Source organism: Taudactylus pleione, unplaced genomic scaffold (assembly GCF_031769625.1).
Source record: "Taudactylus pleione unplaced genomic scaffold, aTauple2 ptg000006l, whole genome shotgun sequence".
NCBI classification, from domain to species: domain Eukaryota; kingdom Metazoa; phylum Chordata; class Amphibia; order Anura; family Myobatrachidae; genus Taudactylus; species Taudactylus pleione.
This window is the reverse complement of record NW_028284409.1, coordinates 542,690-561,810: the sequence shown is the minus strand read 5'-3', so window position 1 is coordinate 561,810 and position 19,121 is coordinate 542,690. Positions and strand designations below refer to the sequence as shown.

The 19,121-nt window shown below is 45.8% G+C and overlaps 1 protein-coding gene across 1 annotated transcript in view; it reads right to left on the bottom strand.

Annotated features, from left to right (window-relative positions):
• The window catches only part of ARHGAP18 (Rho GTPase activating protein 18), a 165,623-nt gene that overhangs the window by 5,285 nt on the left and 141,217 nt on the right, over window positions 1–19,121 (bottom strand). Inside the window, exons 13-14 of the mRNA XM_088451377.1 lie at window positions 6,076–6,200; window positions 832–893 (exon numbers count right to left, since the gene is read on the bottom strand). Coding sequence (XP_088307503.1) covers window positions 832–893; window positions 6,076–6,200 — 187 coding nt within the window. The remainder of the gene's footprint in view (window positions 1–831; window positions 894–6,075; window positions 6,201–19,121) is intronic.

Below are 19,121 nucleotides of genomic sequence, written 5' to 3'. Positions count from 1 at the left end.
ACAGTTAGGAGCTGATTGGTTGGGACTTTATCTCAGTTCACTTGATCTCCAACCAAGGCTTGATACATTTCCCCCTGAATTCCAAAAGTGTCATATTTGCTTGACATCAAGAATTTCTAAATAACTAGGATTTCTACATCTTTAGCATTTGAAAAGCAATTTCAGAGACTCCTGACAGTTCTAGACATTGTATTAGGTTTTTCAACTAGGCCTTAGGCTAGATCCGTGGTTAAACCTTGATGTAGGTTAAGAACTTGACTTGAGTTAAGCTTTAGTATTTAGAGAATGTTAAGCATAGGATATATCACTATCCCTGTTTAACATGGTCATTGAAAGAGTCAACTCTTCTCTTTGAAGCATATCTCGCCCTTTTCTGAATCCATAAGGTAGAGGTGGAAGCTCTCAGTACTATAGAGCCTTTACTAAATGGCGACTAAATGTAACAGTGCGCCCTCTATTTTGCTGGTCCAAGGGATATTTTTGTTTTTACCATTTCATCAGATTGGCCTGCCCTCCAAACTGGATAACAAAGAGCTAGTAATATAGGGAGAAATAGAGAATTTATGTGAGGTATTGTGTCAATATTAGTACTGAATTTTAGTTACAGGTGTATACAGACACAGGTCTTATGTTTATCACAGATTATAACTGCACTACAGCACTGTGTTTAATACACTGTACTGACATAAAAATAGCCACTTTATTTATATGATGAATCACTACCTGCTTTGGATTTTGTAAATATGAAACAAAATGATTCACTTGCCCAAGTATTAATATTATCCTCAGTATTCTACTCGATAAAAAAAGACCAAAATACAAGGTACTTACCAATATTTCCTCCAATTTCATATAAACTAACTTCTTCTCTCTTTATAATTCGTGATGGGCCGCTGAGAATATAAAAAGGCTATTAAGATTATGTTTTTGTTTTGTTTTAAATAAAAAAACTAGGATGCAAAAAGTCTTAACTGTATACAGATGTGTCCTCATACACTATTTCTGCAGTTGCAACAAACAGCCCTTCTCGGCTCGCCAGGTCCCATGCGACTCAGTTTGCTCCTAGCGTCTTTCGTCCCAAAAATGCATCTAATGGTGCATACACACGATCAGATTTTTCCTTCAGATATGAACGATAACTATTTAAAAATCATTCAGTCGTTCATATCTGAAGGAAAATCGTTCATATCTGACATGCCTGAACGATGGACGATCAACGATGCGTGTTCCCGTTTGTCAGATAACGATATCTGACATCTGATGTGTTTGCAGTCAGACTTGGACGATTCCATTCATTTTAATGCAGTCAAAAATCGTTCAATCGTTCAAAACTTTGGTAAAATCGTTCAAATCGTTTAATCGTTCATCTGACAAATCTGACCGTGTGTACGCTCCATTAGTCACAATTGGATGCAACAATTAATTTGATATGTGACACCTGGATACCTTTGTGCGACTAAGTCCAAAACCGATTAGAGAGGAGCAGTTTGGTTTTGACTCGGTTATGCTCGGATGCGTCATATTATTAGCTATCTGGCCCTCATGTGTTTTGGATAGCCAATTTGTCAGATCCATTAAGTTTGTTCTCTTAATGCTCTTAAGTTAATGCCAGAGTCAAAACCGAAACACTCATCTCTAATGCAAAATGCTATAATACTGCAGCCCATGCTTTTTTTCCACGCCAAGCTCCGTTGGGGTTTGTATACAGACGCACACAAATATGCAAGTGTCGCATACCAAATTAATGAACAGAGTCTTTAAGCAGTTTGTCGCATTGGGTGGAAAAGACGCAAAAAGACACTTGGCACAAGCCAAGTCGCACGGGACCTGTCGGCTCACTCGCACCAGGTGTCTTATTCTGTGAAATGCATGAGATGCTTATTTCAGGTCTCCCTTATGAAGCATTATTATTATTAATAATAATAATATTACTACTACATTATTAAAAAAAGAGTTAGGCAATAAAATTGTGTTGTTTTCCAGGACTGCTTGAATCGTGTAAGAGTAACTATTCAGGAAACTTGTATTTTGTTCCCCCTAATTTTCTCTAATGCACATAACAAAAATGTATTTAAATTAAATATTTAATTCAATATGCAACTAAATGAAAACCTCAACTCTTCTTAAAAGAACAAAGTACAATATAAAAATAAGCACAAATATGCAAAAATTGTCCTAGTCATCAAGGGGAAGCCTCCATCTGGTGATGAATGGTGGTCTCAGGTCATGAACAGGCAAAATGCTATAGTTCCAACTGACGGATCTGCATTTCCGATCCTATCGCAGGATCACGCAATGATTCGTTAGGTGTATGGGTCCCTTTACACAGATTTTGTGGCTGATTAAAACCAGGTGAAATGCATACTTTAAGTCAGTCGGCCAATTAATCTATCAATTCATGTGTGTACCTGATTAAAGGAATATTAAAGCGACTCTACGTAGGAGGTGCAGCATTATTTTAGAACATGAAAACAATACTAGAGTAAGAAATGTGTAATTACTTCACGTAATTTATTGTACTCCTGCTATTCAGCCCAATTCTGGACAGACAGTATGAACATTTATGCAAGTTCAAATATTGTAGTACAGGTACTGTAATTTAGTAATCTGGCCACAGATCTGAAACAGGAAAGATGTGCAGAGATAAAACTGTTGCTAGGAAACAGATTTCTGGAATTTACAAATACTGAAACAGGTACAGATCAGTCAGTGTTATTTGGTAATGACACTCAGGATACTTCCATGACTTGAAGCAGAACGACTGCTCTCCTCTTTATGGTTTTGTTTAGCAATTTGTAAAACTGCAGAATTTGCTACTATTCAAACAACCCAGATTCCATCCAGATCTTGTGTATATGTAACCCCCCTTTACCCTCTAAAGGGATACCAGGTTACTAACTCCCATGTAATCTCTTTTAACCACCCTTAAACTCCTATTAGGTAGTGTACCTCCTATTTCTATTACAGTGCCTCTACCTAGGCTATATTTCAGGGCTAGCCTAGGAATGCCCATCTCTAAGCTTTCAATATAAATTATACTCAGTTGGATATTTTGTAAAGAAACTCTATTCCTTTATTAGTTTAACGAATATTTCATGTTCCTTTAGTAAACAAACATACACTTGTTCAATGTATTATAATAACATTAAGTATATTTCTTACTTCGCAGTTCACACTTTAATGTAGTCTGTTATGATATGTTCTGCTATTGTAATCAATTGCATCTAATAGAATTAAAATAACAGAAAGGGTTATAAAGGTAAACACTCTTGTATTCAATAGTCTGTATTAGTAAGAGCAATGTCCTTCAATGAGTCTAATTCTTCAGAACTATCTTACTACTGAAACCTGGTGGTGAAAGTATGAATCCTTGGAACACGTCAATCATCATGGACAAATTAATGTTCCATCAAATTTCCTCTATTACTGCCCTTTCACTGGCTCTCCTTGTCCCTCCTGTAATGTTGCCAGTAAATCTGTACATATACAGTTATATATTCTCTTTACAATAACCTCTACATACAGGTCTCTATTAGAAATAAAGCCAGTGCTTTAGGTTCAATGGTTAACTTATGTGAATCTCTTGCAATATTCGTTTCTTGCTGAAATCCAAGCAATAATAATCTATACTGTAGCTAAATTATATCTTAAGTACTCAACTCACAAAGTTTGATACTACAGATATCCTTAGTAGACAGTCCTGCAGCTACAATCCATAATATGGATACGTGTTCTATGGCTGTGAGACAGGTGAACTCGGTCTATTGAGTCCCAAATGTATTTATCCTCCCCTCACTCTTTCCTTGTCTCTTATATTATGCCAAAGGCTTGGAGATAAAATCCAATAAACCATTTATCTCTGGCTTTAATTTATTACAATCCATATAATGTTGGGTGAATCCCCTTCTTTCCTATGCTTTAACTTGGGAAAGATCTAGTCTGTCCTTGCTTAACTACAGCATGTATGTGCAGTGTATTGTTTCTACTCACACTGTAGACTATATGTAAGCATATGTAAGCATGGGTTGCTTGCCTTTAGTTACAGGTAGATATCTGAGTATTTTCTGCCTTTAATATTCACTGAAGAAAATCTAAATTGGCTCCCCCAAATTACTCCTCTAACTGTGCCCAGGGTCATTTCCCCCATTACATCCATATGCCTCCACGCTCTCCTCACTTGTGCTGCTGCTAAGCCCTGGGTGAAGTAGATCACTCACTAGTGGTAGAGCGCCACAGCCTCTGCCAACCTGCCCCCAGCAGTACTCCCAGCAGCTGTCTTGCTTAAGGCTGGTCCAGCCATTTACTAAAGCCCACTGGAGCCTTCATCAGATAGGATAGCCAATCAGCTGTCCGACAAAGAGCCATGCTGTCTTCCAACTACAGCTCTCTACCCAAGGTCACTGGATGCTACAGCCACTGCATCCTCACTGACAGCAGCTTCCACCATTGCCACTGCTCACCAGCTCAGGAGATGTCTTTCTCAGAGCTACCAGCCAGGGTGCCGCTCTCCTGTATCCACTCCTGACAAACATCAGCACCGACAGCCACCTTTCCGGCAAGGCAGGAACCAAAGCTCCTACCAGCTTCCATTCTCCCTCTCCGAATCCACTCCCCTGTGCCCAGGAGCCTATCTACCGCTCACCTGCCACCAGGGACACAAGGGGGTGGGCACTCCAGCCTCTCAGTCTGCTGGCAGCTCCTCTTATCACTCTCTGTCCCTCCTCTTCTTTTCCTGACAGGAACCAAACCACTTCCAGCTAGATCACTCCGCCCCTTTTTGTAGTGTGTGTGTATATCCCATACGAGACACATCCCCACCAAAGAAAGAAGTACCATATAAACTTCCATGTAAATACATGAAATAGATATACCTGTATACAATACATAAATTATAGAAGGGCCATGTACATGAATACAATTAAATCTATATATATATATATATTTTAAAAATCCATATTGCGTATGCCACCATAGTCTCTCCAATATATAATATGCTATTGGTACCAAGGGCATATGAGGTATATGTCGATCTAACCTTTTAAAATAATTCAATTGCAGTAAATTAACTTGTGATCAACCACTGAATGCAAGTGTGGCATTAGTGTCCCAAAGCATGTACCTGCTTATAGTGGATGCGTCCTAAAATGTCCATTTTGCGACAGTAGCACATACTGTATATAGGTCACAGACTGATCAGCTGCATGGCTTTCCAGTTAATACTAACTTTGTGTGTGATACACTTGTGACATGAGAAAGTGTGTAGTGGTCAATATGTAACTCATTATCTGACATTGACATTTACTCCCTCATAGGTGCAGTATAATACTTTCCTTTTAGACAGAAAACACCCTATATTGTAGAATTAATAAAGCTTTTTAAACAGACAAGCATTGTTTTTGCTCATCAGGGGCGCAAAGAAGGGGAAGCAATCGGGAAGCCGACTGCCTAAATACCGGCAGCCGGCTTCCCGACTGTCTTATCCCGGCATGGGTGAAATGCCGGGCGTCTAGATGTAGACGCCCGCATTTCCCCGATGCCGGGAGACCGGCGCCCGGCATCACCATCGTAGTGATGCCGGGCGCCGCGAGCGGACAGCCGTGGGGGGGTTAGGGTTAGGCTAGGGGGAGGGAGGGTTAGGCACCCTCAGGGGGGACTTAGGGTTAGGCACCCCCCCGGGGGACTTAGGTTTAGGCAGCGGGGAAGGGGGTGGTTAAGGTTAGGCACTTAGAGGGGGGATTAGGGTTAGGCACTTGGGGGGGAAGTTAGGGTTAGGCACCCCTAAGGAGGGTTAGGGGGGTTAGGTTAGCAGATACTTACCTAGCCACGATCGGGATTTCCAGCGCTGTCGGGCTTCTGCTGCTTCGCACTCTGCTCCTGTTGGGCTACCGCTGACGGGAATCGAACCATGCGGCCGGCGGTATATCATACCCATTCCCAAAGAAGGTGGGGGGGGGGTACTAATTACCCTTACCTGTCAGTATCCCCAGCCCCCACCACTCTGTTTTTAGAAGCTTTGGTAAATCTACCCCTATGTCTAAATTATTGAGAAAAACAGCATTATTTTGCAGTCAATACCTGTCTTGATTGAGAAAGCGTGCTAGGATGTCACCAGCTTTTAAATCCTCCGTTAGCTGTACCGCCATAGAGACTTTGGAAAACTGTGGGGCTTGTACCCGTATGAATCCTTGAGGTATATCAGTCTAAAACAAAGAAAAAAATGTATGCCTTAACAAAACTTCTTCCTTTAAAAACTTTCGAAAGTCCTTTTGTAGGCTGTCCACACTTGTTGTACAAATAACTATGATTATTACTCTATTAACCTCACAAAGTAACCCAAAAACTATATTTAGCTAAATTCAGACAAAAGCAGATTTACTTTGACCGTTCAGTTTGTAAGCAGTTAAGCACCATCACATAATAAAAGAAATACAGTTCGGAAAATAATTTGTTATAGAGATATTTTTTCTACCCATGTCCACTGACAAAACAAGGACTTAATTTCATTTGTACACATTCACCAAAATCCAAAACAAAAATATTTATTATACTATTATTTGTATCATATCTTATGGGCAAATTTAATAAAAAGTGTCAATAACAAATTTATAAACCAGTTATTGCCGACATTTTTGGCGACACTGGTCCAGAGCACTAAGGGTTAACTTAATTATTTCGGGCCTGTCTTGTGGCACTGTATATGCACTTTCGTGACCTGGCTAACCAGTTCTCATACATTTTTAAACTATAGATGAGTGAAAAAATGCTTTACGTAGATAAAGCTTTTTTTTCATAATCCTGTCACTAGTGGTTGTTACATCCAGTGACAGCAGTGCTGTCGGGGATGGAGTGGCCATAGACCTTACCTGCACTTTTCCTGATTACCTCATCATAGGGTGACCTAATGCAGATTTATTATTTTTTCTCTTCAGTTTTTTTTCCCCTTTATTGGAAAGAGAGGGGAAGGACACAGGATAGGGGAAGAGAGATTGGTAGCCTGGCCCAGCATACAGACAAGAAGTGGCCACACATGCACAGTCAATCATAGCAGCTCCATGGCTGTTCATTACAATCTTAGCATGGACAGCCAATAATCAATGCTTTCAGACCCTCAGTAGCCAATGAGATCAGCTCTATAACTGCAGGCACTGATTCAATTCCCGTTCTGGAGTTGTGGCCGTTTCGATTGACCTGTACAGCCACAGTGCTCGTTAGTGATCAGTGGGCCTGATTCAGTACCGATCGCAATTGCAATCGCCTACGGTTATCATCTGCAAAAATATGCTAATGCTTGTCAAAGCATAGCCAGCAGAAAGACGCTCACTGCTGCTTTCTCATATCCTAACAATGGATAACAGTATAGAAGTATATTAGTGGCCAAAAGCAAAGTCAGTCATTCGGACTCTTAAAAAGGGTGTCATTGTTTTTTCCCCTTATGCAGTGCCCTTTATATAGTGCCCCCAGTAGTAGTCCCCCCCCTATGCAGTGCCCTTTATGTAGTGCCCCCAGCAGTCGTCCCCCCCATGCAGTTTTCACAGTAGTGGTCCCCCTTATGCAGGCACCCAGTAGTGATCACCCCCTATCTAGTGCCCCCTGTAGTGGTCCCCGCAGTGCCCCTAGCAGTAAGCCCCTTATATAGTGCCCCCAGCAGTAGTCCCCCCCTCCCATGCAGTGCCCCCAGTAGTGGTCCCCCTGATGCAGGCCCCCAGTAGTGACCCCCCCCTATCCAGTGGTCCCTGTAGTGGTCCTTCCTGTTATTGCCCCAGTTGTGGTCCCCCCAGTGCAGTGCCCCTAGTAGTAGGCACCTTTTATAATGCCCCCAGTAGTAGTTCCCCCCCCCCAACTAGTGGTCCTAAGTTGAGGTTCCCCCTCCCGATTAAGTGCCCCCTGTAATAGCCCCCCCCCAGTAGAGGTCCTTCCAATAATGGTGCCCCCAGTAATAGCCCCCCCCAGTAGAGGTCCTCCCAATAATGGTGCCCCCAGTAGTAGCCACCAGCCCCCGTTGTGCCCCCTCCCTAGTAGAGGTCCCCCCAGTAGTAGCCACCCCCCTCTCCCATTGTGCCCCCAGTAGTGCTGACAGGTTTTAAAAAACATATATATAAAAACATACTTACCTGAATCCACGCTGCTGCTCCGGACTGCGACACCGCTCCCGCCACCCGCCAGTCCTCCTGGGCTGGCGCGCTCAGCATGATGGGAGAGACGTCATGATGTCACATGACTTCTGTACCATTACCCATTGCAGATGTCGGACGGAAGTCCGGCTCTTGCAGTGGGTGCTGCAGCAGTCAATGAGAGTCTATCTGACTCTCATTGGCTGCTGTTTAACACACGCATCGCCGCCAGCGCTGGCGGCGATGCGTGTGTTATGCACAGCCTGAGCACGCCTCCTGGCGCTATTGGGCAAGCGCTCAGGGGGAGGGAACGGGCTCAGGTGTGCAGCACAGGACCGGCACTGGAAGCCTAGCGCCGGTCATGTGTAAATGTGTAGCGCTGACCGCACTCATTGCGGTCGGCGCTACACTGGCTAACTAGGGCGGGCAGGCTGGTACCATGGCCGGCGGCGCCCCCCCCCGCCCCGCCGGTCCAACGGCACCCAGGGCACGCACCCCGCTCGCCCTGCCCTAGTTACGCCACTGACTTTAATGCAGGTAATGATGGATATTGGGAGGATCCGTACAGAGGATCGATATATAAATATATATAAGCGTAAATCTATAAAGAGGACAATAATATGAGGGAGCATGAATAAATGGGTGGCCTAATATAGGCTATGTATATAATATAGGGGATACAAGGGAAGGTCACAGACAAAATGTATAAGATAAGCCTGCCTACTTTTCCGTTTGCTCCACCCACATGTTATTTGATCACGCCCACCTGAGACTACTTTTAGAATTCTTTCCAGGGCCACATTAAAGTTTACAATTCGTCCCTGGGTGCTATCACTGGCTGCAACCCCTTGATGGATAAGGCAAATAAATAAAATAAATAAATCCCTGTATCGTTTCTCAAAGAACATGGTAGAGATCATTAGCATTCACATTAAAAGATATAAACAAATTATAAAAGCGATTTTTAAAATAAAGAAGAAAAATATTTTGAAAAGGACATTTGGCTCTAGCAGCATCCCTATGTGATCAAGCTTATTCTTCTTTGTGATGTACACTGCTTTTCTGCAGAGCTCAGATTCATATCTTCAACAGCACCAAATATGTGAATTACAAGTTGGGTACAGGATGCCTGCGCTCGGGATCCCGGCGATCAGAAACCCAATGCCGACATTCTGACAGGGATAGGATACAGACACTTCTTGATCAGTATACTAAGCCTCCCCCTACCCCTCCCCGGTGCCTAAACCCAACCTCCTCCCCTAGTGCCTAAACCTAACCTCCTCTTCCCCACACCCTAAACCTAACCCTCCCCAATTAGTGCCTAACCCTAAACCCCCCCCCCTGCCAGTGCCTAACCCTAACCCCAGTACTTATACTCGGGATAGCGGCATTCTAAGCGCAGGCATCCCAACTGTCTGTATTTTGACCAGATCCTGTGAATTACAACACTCTCCTTAATACTTAACCCAAACATTTATGAGTTAAAAAAGTAGTACTGCTACTATTAGTACAATGCAGTACTATCAATATCACACTGATACTGTATGTAGCTTGAGTGACCTGTAACAAATCAAACTATGAATCACTGTTTATATATTCCATACTGATCACACAACAGCTCGCCATATCATTGCCAAGTGGTTTTAAGATCACTACATGCTGTGGAAAGCTTTTTTTTTTACGTTATATTGAGCGAATCACAAAGAAAGTACATGAAACAGCTCAGATATACATAAATCACAAAATATATGAATGATGTAAGAGAGTCTAGAGTATATCATATAATACAGGGGTGGCCACCCTTTTGGACTCGGTGATCTACTTTTAAAACTAAAAGCCTTTCGATATCTATCAAGCTCGAAAAAATGGGTGTGGTATGCAAAAAAGGGGGCGTGACCTCGCAGCAAGGGATGAGGGGTTTGTCCTGCTGAAATCACACATAGTATCCCCACAATTGAAATTACTCCACACAGCAGCACAATCTTATTCACATTACACCACATAGTAGTGTCCCTTATTCATGATATGACACACAGTAGTGCCCCTTATACACAATGTCGTCAGTAGTGCCCCTTATACAATGACCACTGTAGTAGTGCCCATTATGCAATGCTCCCTGTGTTAGAGCCCCTTATGCAGTGCCCCCAGTAGTGCCCCTTATGCTGTGCCCCAGGTAGTGCTCCTTATGCTGAGCCCCCAGTAATGGCCATTATGCTGAGCCCCCGGTAACGCCCCTTATGCTGTGCTCCTGGTAATGCCCCCTATGCTGTGCCTCTGGTAATGCCACTTATGCAGTGCCCCCAGTAATGCCCCTTATGCTGACTGCCTTCTCTCCTGTGCAGTACTTACCTGTGTTCATGCTGTTCAGCGCTCCAGCTTCACACCGGCGTAGACGCTGCCTGTACCTGCAGCTAACTGCAGGTATCCTTTGGGGCGACCCATTCCATCCGGGGCAAAAAAAATATGAGATATGGTAAGAACTTACCTTTGTTATCTCTACGAAGTCCATAGGGTTCCACAGGATACCTTGGTGACAGACATCCAGGCACCACAGCGTTAAAAACTTCTCCATCCTCCCAGGATGCACTGGGGTCCCTCTCCTATACCCCACCCCCAAGCCTCAGGCACTCAGTTTCGTCACAAGCCATAGGCCGGAGGAGGATAAAGAGAGAGAAGAAAGTCTGGAACACACAATAATCCCAGTCTCACCAGAGGGAGACGGAAAAACCGGTGACCAGAACCACAGCCCATCTGCAGTACAGCTGCGACAGAGCGGGAGTCCTGTGGAACCCTATGGAATTCGTAGAAATAGAGATAACAAAGGTAAGTTCTTACCATATCTCATATTTTCTACATCAGGGTCCACAGGGTATCCACAGGATACCTTGGGGATGTCCCAAAGAAGTATCCTTCAAATGTGGGGACGCTCCTGTGCTGAGAGGAGAATCCGTCGCCCAAAGGAAGCATCCTGAGAGGCGTAGGTATCAAAAGCATAATACCGTACGAAAGTATGGACAGATGACCACGTGGCCACCTTGCAAAGCTGAACAGCTGAGGCACCACATCGAGCTGCCCACGAAGGACCCACAGACCTAGTGGAATGAGCCTTAACAGAAGATGGGACAGGAAGGCCCTCGTTGATCAAAAGCGTCAGAGATAGCCAGTCGAATCCATCATGCCAATGTTTGTTTAGTGGCAGGCCAACCTCTTTTATGGAAGCCATAAAGGACAAACAAAGAGTCTGAATTCCTATAGACAGAAGTGCGGTCCACATAGATTTTCAAGGCCCGCACCACATCCAAGGTGGCCTCACCAACCGAAAGGTCCGGTGAAGTAAACTATGGTACAATAATTTCCTCGTTGATATGGAAACTAGAAACCACCTTTGGAAGAAACCCAGGACGAGTGCGCAGCACAACCCTGTTTCTATGAAAAATTAGAAATTGAGGTCTACATGAGTGAGCTCCCAATTCTGTAACCCTTCTGGCCGAAGCAATAGCCAGAAGGAATACAGTCTTAATGGTTATCCATTTCAAATCCACTGAGCCCAGTGGTTCAAAGGGCAGTCCTTGAAGAGTCTTCAAGACCACAGCCAGATCCCATGGTGCCACAGGTGGAACAAAGGGAGGCTGAATAAGAAGCACCCTTTGCATGAAGGTGCGGACATCAGGAAGTATAGCAATCCTATGATGAAACTACCCTGAAAGTGCAGACACCTGTACCTTCAGGGAAGCTAGGCGAAGACCCTGGTCTAAACCCACCTGTAGGAAGGCCAGAACCATGGACAATCTGAACACCTGAGGAGCATAACCTCTAGTGCGACACCACTGGAAGAAAGCCCACCACACTCTATTGTAGATGTTGGCAGATGAAGGCTTCCGAGCTCTCAGCATGGTGTTGACCGCCGAGCTGGAGAAACCTCTGGACCTCAAGAGGGCAGTCTCAATAGCCACACCATCAAAGACAGCCGACTCAGGTCCGGATGAAGGCAAGGACCCTGAGACAGCAGGTCCTGACATTGAGGCAACAACAGCGGAGTGCCCAGTGAGAGACTCTGAAGATCATGTACCAGTGAACCTTGGGCCACTCTGGATCAATCAGCAGTAGCATGCCGCCTTCTTGCTTGAATATGCGTATCACTCGAGGAAGAAGGGAGAACGGAGGGAAGAGGTACGCCAGAGCGTCCACTAGACAAGCCTTTGCGTCTCTTGTTCCTGACCTGAACATCGGCAGTTCATTGTCGTGTCGTGAGGCCATCAGATCTATCTCTGGAAGGCCCCACTTGTTCACCAGTATCTGACACACCTCCTGGTGAAGAGACCAATCTCCTGGATGCACGTCTTGACTGCTGAGAAAGTCTGCTTCCCAGTGGAGAACTCCTGGTATGAACACTGCTGAAATTGCAGTGAGATGCTTTTCCGCCCATACTAGAATGCGGGACACCTCTGTCACAGCCGCCTGACTGCGAGTCCCTCCTTGGCAGTTTATGTATGCCACTGTGGTGGCGTTGTCCGACTGTACCTGTACAGGTTTTCCCTGCAGGACCTGTCGTGCTTGCTGGAGAGCCTTGAATACTGCCCGCAGTTCCACTATGTGTATTGGAAGAGCAGCTTCTACCGATGTCCACCTTCCCTGAAAGAAGTGTGGACCCATCACCGCTCCCCAGCCCCGGAGACTGGCATCCGTTGTCAGAAGGGCCCAGTCTGCGATCCAAAAGGGGCTCCCCTTGTTCAGGTGAGCCGTCTGTAGCCACCAGGCCAGAGATAATCGCACCTCTGGGGAAAGCACCATAGTCTGTCTTTTATCCTTTGGGGCGACCCATTTCATCTGGAGAGGATCAGCTTCTGCAGGAGGTCTCGAGTAAAACTGGGCAAACTCCACCATGTCAAACATGGATACCATGGATCCCAGTAACCTCATTGCCGAGTGAATATACACCCGGCAACTCTGCAGGCAAAGACGGACCTTTGCTTGTAACGCGGAGATGTTTCCTCCCGTCACCAAGATCCTCTGATGTTGGGAATCCAACAGAGCTCCTAGATGGAGTATCCTCTGTGATGGTACCAGGGAGGACTTCTTCCAATTTAGCAGGCAGCCGAAAGACTGCAATACAGAGACTGTTAGTTGCAGATGGCGCTGAAGTTTCTCTGAGGACTCCGCCAGTAACAGGAGATCGTCCAGATAAAGTAACAGACAGACTCCCTGCAACCACAGGTGGGCTGCCATGACTGCCATAACCTTGGTGAACACCCAAGGTGCTGTAGCCAAACCGAAGGGCAGAGCCTGAAACTGGAAGTGGTCCTTGACCACTGCAAATCTGAGGAAGCACTGGTATGCTGGGACAATAGGAATATGCAGGTAAGCATCCTGAATATCCAGCGACATCATGAAATCCCCAGGTTCCATTGCTAAAATAATGGAACGCAGGGTCTCCATCCTGAACCGAGCAACCCTCAGAAATTTGTTGAGGGATTTGAGGTTGAGTATCGGCCGGTAGGACCCATTGGGTTTCTGCACCAGAAAAAGATTGGAGTAATACCCCAATTCCTTCTGAGACAAGGAACTGGCACTATTACTCCATTCTGGAGCATCGAGTGCATTACCTTCTTGAGTTCCCGGGCCTTGTCCTGATTAAACGGAAGGCCCGTGGTGAAAAACTGGCTGGGAGGCCTCCTGCGGAAGGAGAGGGCTTACCCCTGAGAGACCATTTCTCTAACCCATGTGTCTGAAGTGGTCAGACACCAGCTCTGGGCGAATTTCAGAAGTTGGCCTCCCACTTTGTGGTCCCCCAAAGAGAGGCCCGTCCCGTCAGGCCGAAGGTTTGTCATCGGACTTGGGAGTGGGACGTCTGGTACTCCAGGCCTGCGTCCTGGGCTTTGCAGGTTTCTTGGCGGCAGTCCTCCCAGGAAAGGACTGTACCCTGGGTCTGTTCTGCGTTCTGTAGGGCCGAAAGGACGAAGAACCCGCTCCTGATGGGACAGTAGTGGAAGACAGACACGCAAACTTAGCTGCTGCTGAAGTAGCCACAATTTTGTCTAGATCACAGCCAAACAGCACTTTTCAATTGAAGGGTAACCCCTCCAAACCCTTTGTGGAATCAGCATCCGCCTTCCAAGAACACAGCCACAGGATACAACGAGCCGCCACTGCTGCCGAGATTTTGGACACCATGAGGCCCATATCTAAAGCTGCCTCATTAATGTAGGTAGCTGAGTCCCTTAAATTACCCACCAACTCCACCTGTTCAGGTGACGAGTCTGGGTCCAGGGATGCCTCCAAAGTATCAGCCCAGTGCTCCATAGCTCTTGCAACCCAGCACACGGCCAAAGCCGGTCTGGACACGCCGCCTGCGAGGGAATAAATCATTTTCAAACATATTTCTACCCTGCGATCCGTTGGATCCTTTAAGGAGGACATAGAGGGCATAGGCAACGTAGCACTCTTTACTAGACGTGTGAATCCACTTGTGGCGGGTTACCCCATTTTGCAAAATAATTAAACTGCAAAAGGGTAGGCCACCGCAAACCGTCTAGGGGGCTGTTAACGCCTACCCGGCGTTTTCCATGCCTCCTCTAAATGATCCACTAGCTGATCAGATAGGGGAAACACTGTAGCATTTAATATCCTTAAAAAAGGCATATTTTGATTTAGCAACAGGAGGAGCACCATTCTCAATAACCAAGACCGTGCGCACCGCACGTATGAGCCATCATCTGTCGTCACAGCATCCTTATCTTGATGAAGTTGCAGCTAACGCTTCTGTGCCCACACAGACGACTCACCCTGTAACACCTCTGACAGCTGTTGTACTGAGGTAGACAGTGAATTAGCCCATGCAGGTTCATGGATGACCTGAGGGGGCGACAACGGGAAACTCTGAGGCACGATTAACTGTTTAGGAAACCCCTGCATAGGGGTGCTGTGAGACACCCATCTGGGGACACGCAGGGGTTGTCGTTAACTGGCCCACCAGGATAGTGTGCCGTAGCAAAACAAGCCCATGGTAGCTCCTGCACAGGTGTAGTGACAGAAATCGGAAGTGCCAACCACAGGCACGCCTTACATAATCCATCAGAGTTACCATCACCCTCTGCCAATGGTACCTTGCATACAGTACACTTAGGCGGAATGGGGAAATCGTGCTCACTGTCAGACATACTGAGTGTGTGACCCGGAGCTGTATGTGACCACCGCACTTCACAACGTTGTATAGTGAGCTATAAATCCCCCTTGCAACACCGCACCGCAAGGGCTTGCTAGCAGAGAAGAAGATAGGGATAGGGAAAATAGCTGACAGTATGTGAAAGTGAAAGTAACAGACAGCAGTGCTAGCCCAAAGTCACATACAATGCAGAATACTGAAAACCCTGCAGTATCTGCGCTTCATCAACTAACCAGACCTCAGCCTGGTAGGAAATAGTGCTGCATACACTGACCTTGCACCAGAGGAGAGGTATGCAGGGGGACCCAGACCACGATGCCCGCGTTAACAGCTTCCAGCAGCGCTTGCCACATGTATTAAAATGGCCACCGAGGAGCAGAGGGGGGGCTGGTCCGGGGGCGGAGCGCATGCAGATGCCTAACCACATTGTGGAGAGGCCGTGTGCAGCGGGGGAGGTGCCGGCTGCTTAGCAGGGAAAGCTCGCTTCCCTGGCATGCATTTAACTCCTGGGACGCTGGACATTTACTGTTTCTGTCCAGTCCTCAGTCCCAGGGGGTAGTGGAAAGCGCATGGATCAGTACTCTGGTTCCACACTGCAGCCAGTCCCCAGGGAGCCCCCTGCCTGGGGACTAAGGACTGTGCTACTTTGCTGGGACCCAATGCGGGACCTTGCCGCTTACCTGAACCCCCGTAAATCTGGCCACAGTCCGGGCAACCGGGGCCACCGCTAGCTGTGACCCCAGTCACCCACCAGCATCCCTGGATCAGTACCGGCGTTCTGGTACCAGCAGGGTGTAGGAGCGATGACATGGACGTCAGTACAGACTGTCCATGTTGTCTGCTCGTTAGATGTGCAGCCACAGCTGCATTGAAGAACTTGAGGGGCCTGCAGACCCCCACTCTGTACGGTGCATCCGACTTCAGCCAGGCACCGATGAAAACTGAGTGCCTGAGGCTTGGGGGCAGGGTATAGGAGAGGGACTCCAGTGCATCCTGGGAGGATGGAGAAGTTTTTAACTCTGTGGTGCCTGGATGTCTGCCGCCATCGCCTATACCCCAAGGTATCCTGTGGAACCCTATGGACCCTGATGTAGAAAAAGGTAGAGAAACGATAGAAGGAAGGGGAATGGAGAGATAAATGACAACACAATAATAAAGGGGACAGTTAATCAATAGAAGGTGGGGTGACCCTAAATGGGGAAGAGGTATTTTGGTTAGTCAGCCAAGGGGACCATACTTTGTCAAAGGACTTTGAGGAATGACGTATTATAGCAGACATATATTCCATCTTATAAACGTACCAAAAACGCATTGTCTGCAGGTGATGGTGTGGGGTTTTTCCAGTCAGCTGCTATTTTGACATGTCAAGGCATATACAATGTGCCGAAGCAGTTTATTTTGATGTCGGGAGAGAGTGGGAAGGTTCAAGGGAAGGAGGAAATATTTAGGATCAAAAGGAATAGCAGCGTCAAATAGGTGCAAGAGGAGATTGATAACCTCCTGCCAGATGTTAAAATATATGTGAAAAATTACATGAATAATAAACAAACATAACAAGGTGATGTGAAGAGTAACTATGTGTATTAAGTGGTGATGCCCTTAGGAGGCCCAGCCAGAGCAGCCTCGGGGGCCCTACGCCCAAACGCTCACCCTTGAGTTGCAAGTTTAGATTACTCACCCGAGATTGCAATGCTTTCTCACTGCAAAACTCTCCCGAGCTATCAGCCTGCACATATTAGTGAGAAATGTGAAGGCTTCTTGTGTATTTTATCTGTTAAAGATGGGTTAATTTAAAAAAAAAAAAAATATATATATATATATATATATATATATATATATATATATCCCCCTCCCGAAAGCATAACCAGCCCCGGTTCCAAAAATTACAGGGAACAAAACGAGTAGGGTTCCCCCATAATTTAGGAACCAGCACCAGTGCTGGTTTTAAATAGGGGGAAACATTGCGTAGGGGTCCCCCTATATTTAAAACCAGCATCGGACCCAAACCGACTGGGGTGTAATGCCACAGCCTGGAGAACCTATTACCAGGTCTCTATGGCCAAAACATTATCACCCCAAGCCTGTCAGGCCAAGCCAGGGATCTCAGGGGAGGTGGGGACACCCACAAGAAGGGGTCCCTCCCTCTCCCAAAACCCCAGGCTAGGTCTGAATCCCGGGGCTCTTCACCGCACCCCTGGGCTGTGGGTACGGGGGTAATAATGTGTAAAGTAGTAGAAAACTATTGTATTTTACAGTGGAACTACGGATGCCAGCATGCCTGCCCTTTGGCACTTGTGGAACTACAAGTGCCAGCAGGTGGCTGGCACCCGTACCCCTACTGTAAAATAAATAGTTAAAAAACCACAGTACACACACACGTCATCCAGTAAAACTTTATTACATACACCTAATCCATTCACACATACTTACCTGTACCAGCTGGTCTGTTCTCTTCTCCCATGTAGATTCCATGATGTACCTGGAAAAAAGATCCCATACTCACCTCTATCCTGGCGCCGCTCTCCGTAGCATCCATGTTCTTGACAAAATAAGAAAACGACTTAAGCGAACCATACGAACAGGTGCAAGTATATGGTGTGCAATCAGCGTTTGCTTTACATGTAGCGGCCGCTCATTGGCTGGGACCCACGTCCCAGCAAGTTTTACTGGATACGTTGTGTGTGTACTGTGGTTTTTTAACTATTTAATTTACAGTGGGGGTACGGTCGCAGGCCACCTGCTGGCACTTGTAGTTCCACGAGTTCCAAAGGGCAGGCATGCTGGCATTTACGGGGGAACACTACTCGATTTGTTCTCAGTAATTTCTGGAACCAGGACTGGCTGACCAGTCCCGGCTGGGGGGAACCCTACATCATTTTTTTTTAAATTATGGACACTATACATTAACTACACATGCAGAAACATACACAAATCACAATGATCTGTGTATGTTTCTGGCAAACTCTCAGCTCTGTGTGTGTGAAACCTCAATTTCTCTGCAAGTTTGCTCTAATCTCACCAGAGATAGAAATCTCGAATTTTAGTAAATTTGCAAACTGCATCTTTTTCATGAAAAGTACTTCCAAGTTTGTCCGATGGTGAGAAGATCGAGTTTGCGATCTCACCCGAGTTTTATGAGTGAGATTAAAGAACTCTTTCCCAAACTCACCCGATGTTGCCTTTAGTAAATTTGCAAGATGAAAAACATGCCTAAACTTACCCGAGATTGTCAGCTCGACCAAACTCGAATCTTACTAAATTTACATAGAGCAAACTTAACAGAATAAAGACAGATTTCCATTATTCCACAAGAGGGAGCACTATACAAACTTAAAAAAATGTTCCTAACCAGTTACCATACTTTCAATATTAAAGCTATTTGACAAAAAGTAAAAGCATTGATAGAAACTTGTATTAGTATATAAGCAATTGTTATAGTAATAAGGCATTGTTGTAGTGTAATTATAGTAAAAATACATAATGTAGGATGAGAGATTGCTGGTTAAATACAATGTGCATGTTTTTACATGCGGCATTGATCACTGGTGTTTAATGCAAGACCAACTTAAGCATAGACAAAGCACAGTAAGGATGGGTTCACCCCAGAGGAGACGGGCCAGGCGCCGTCTAATCTGACTCCTACCGTCCGCTCTCGTATGCTGCCACCGCCATGCTTACAAAATGTGCTGCAGCAGCACAGAAGTACTCAGGAAGCAGTTCCACTCTCCCACAATCCCAGTGTACCTCGGCCTGAACTTCCTCTTCCTGTCGGCTGTAGCCTGCACAGGAGAAAGGAAGTGCTGGAGAGACTGGAGTTTTGGACTGTAAGCATGGAGTGACAGCAGCAG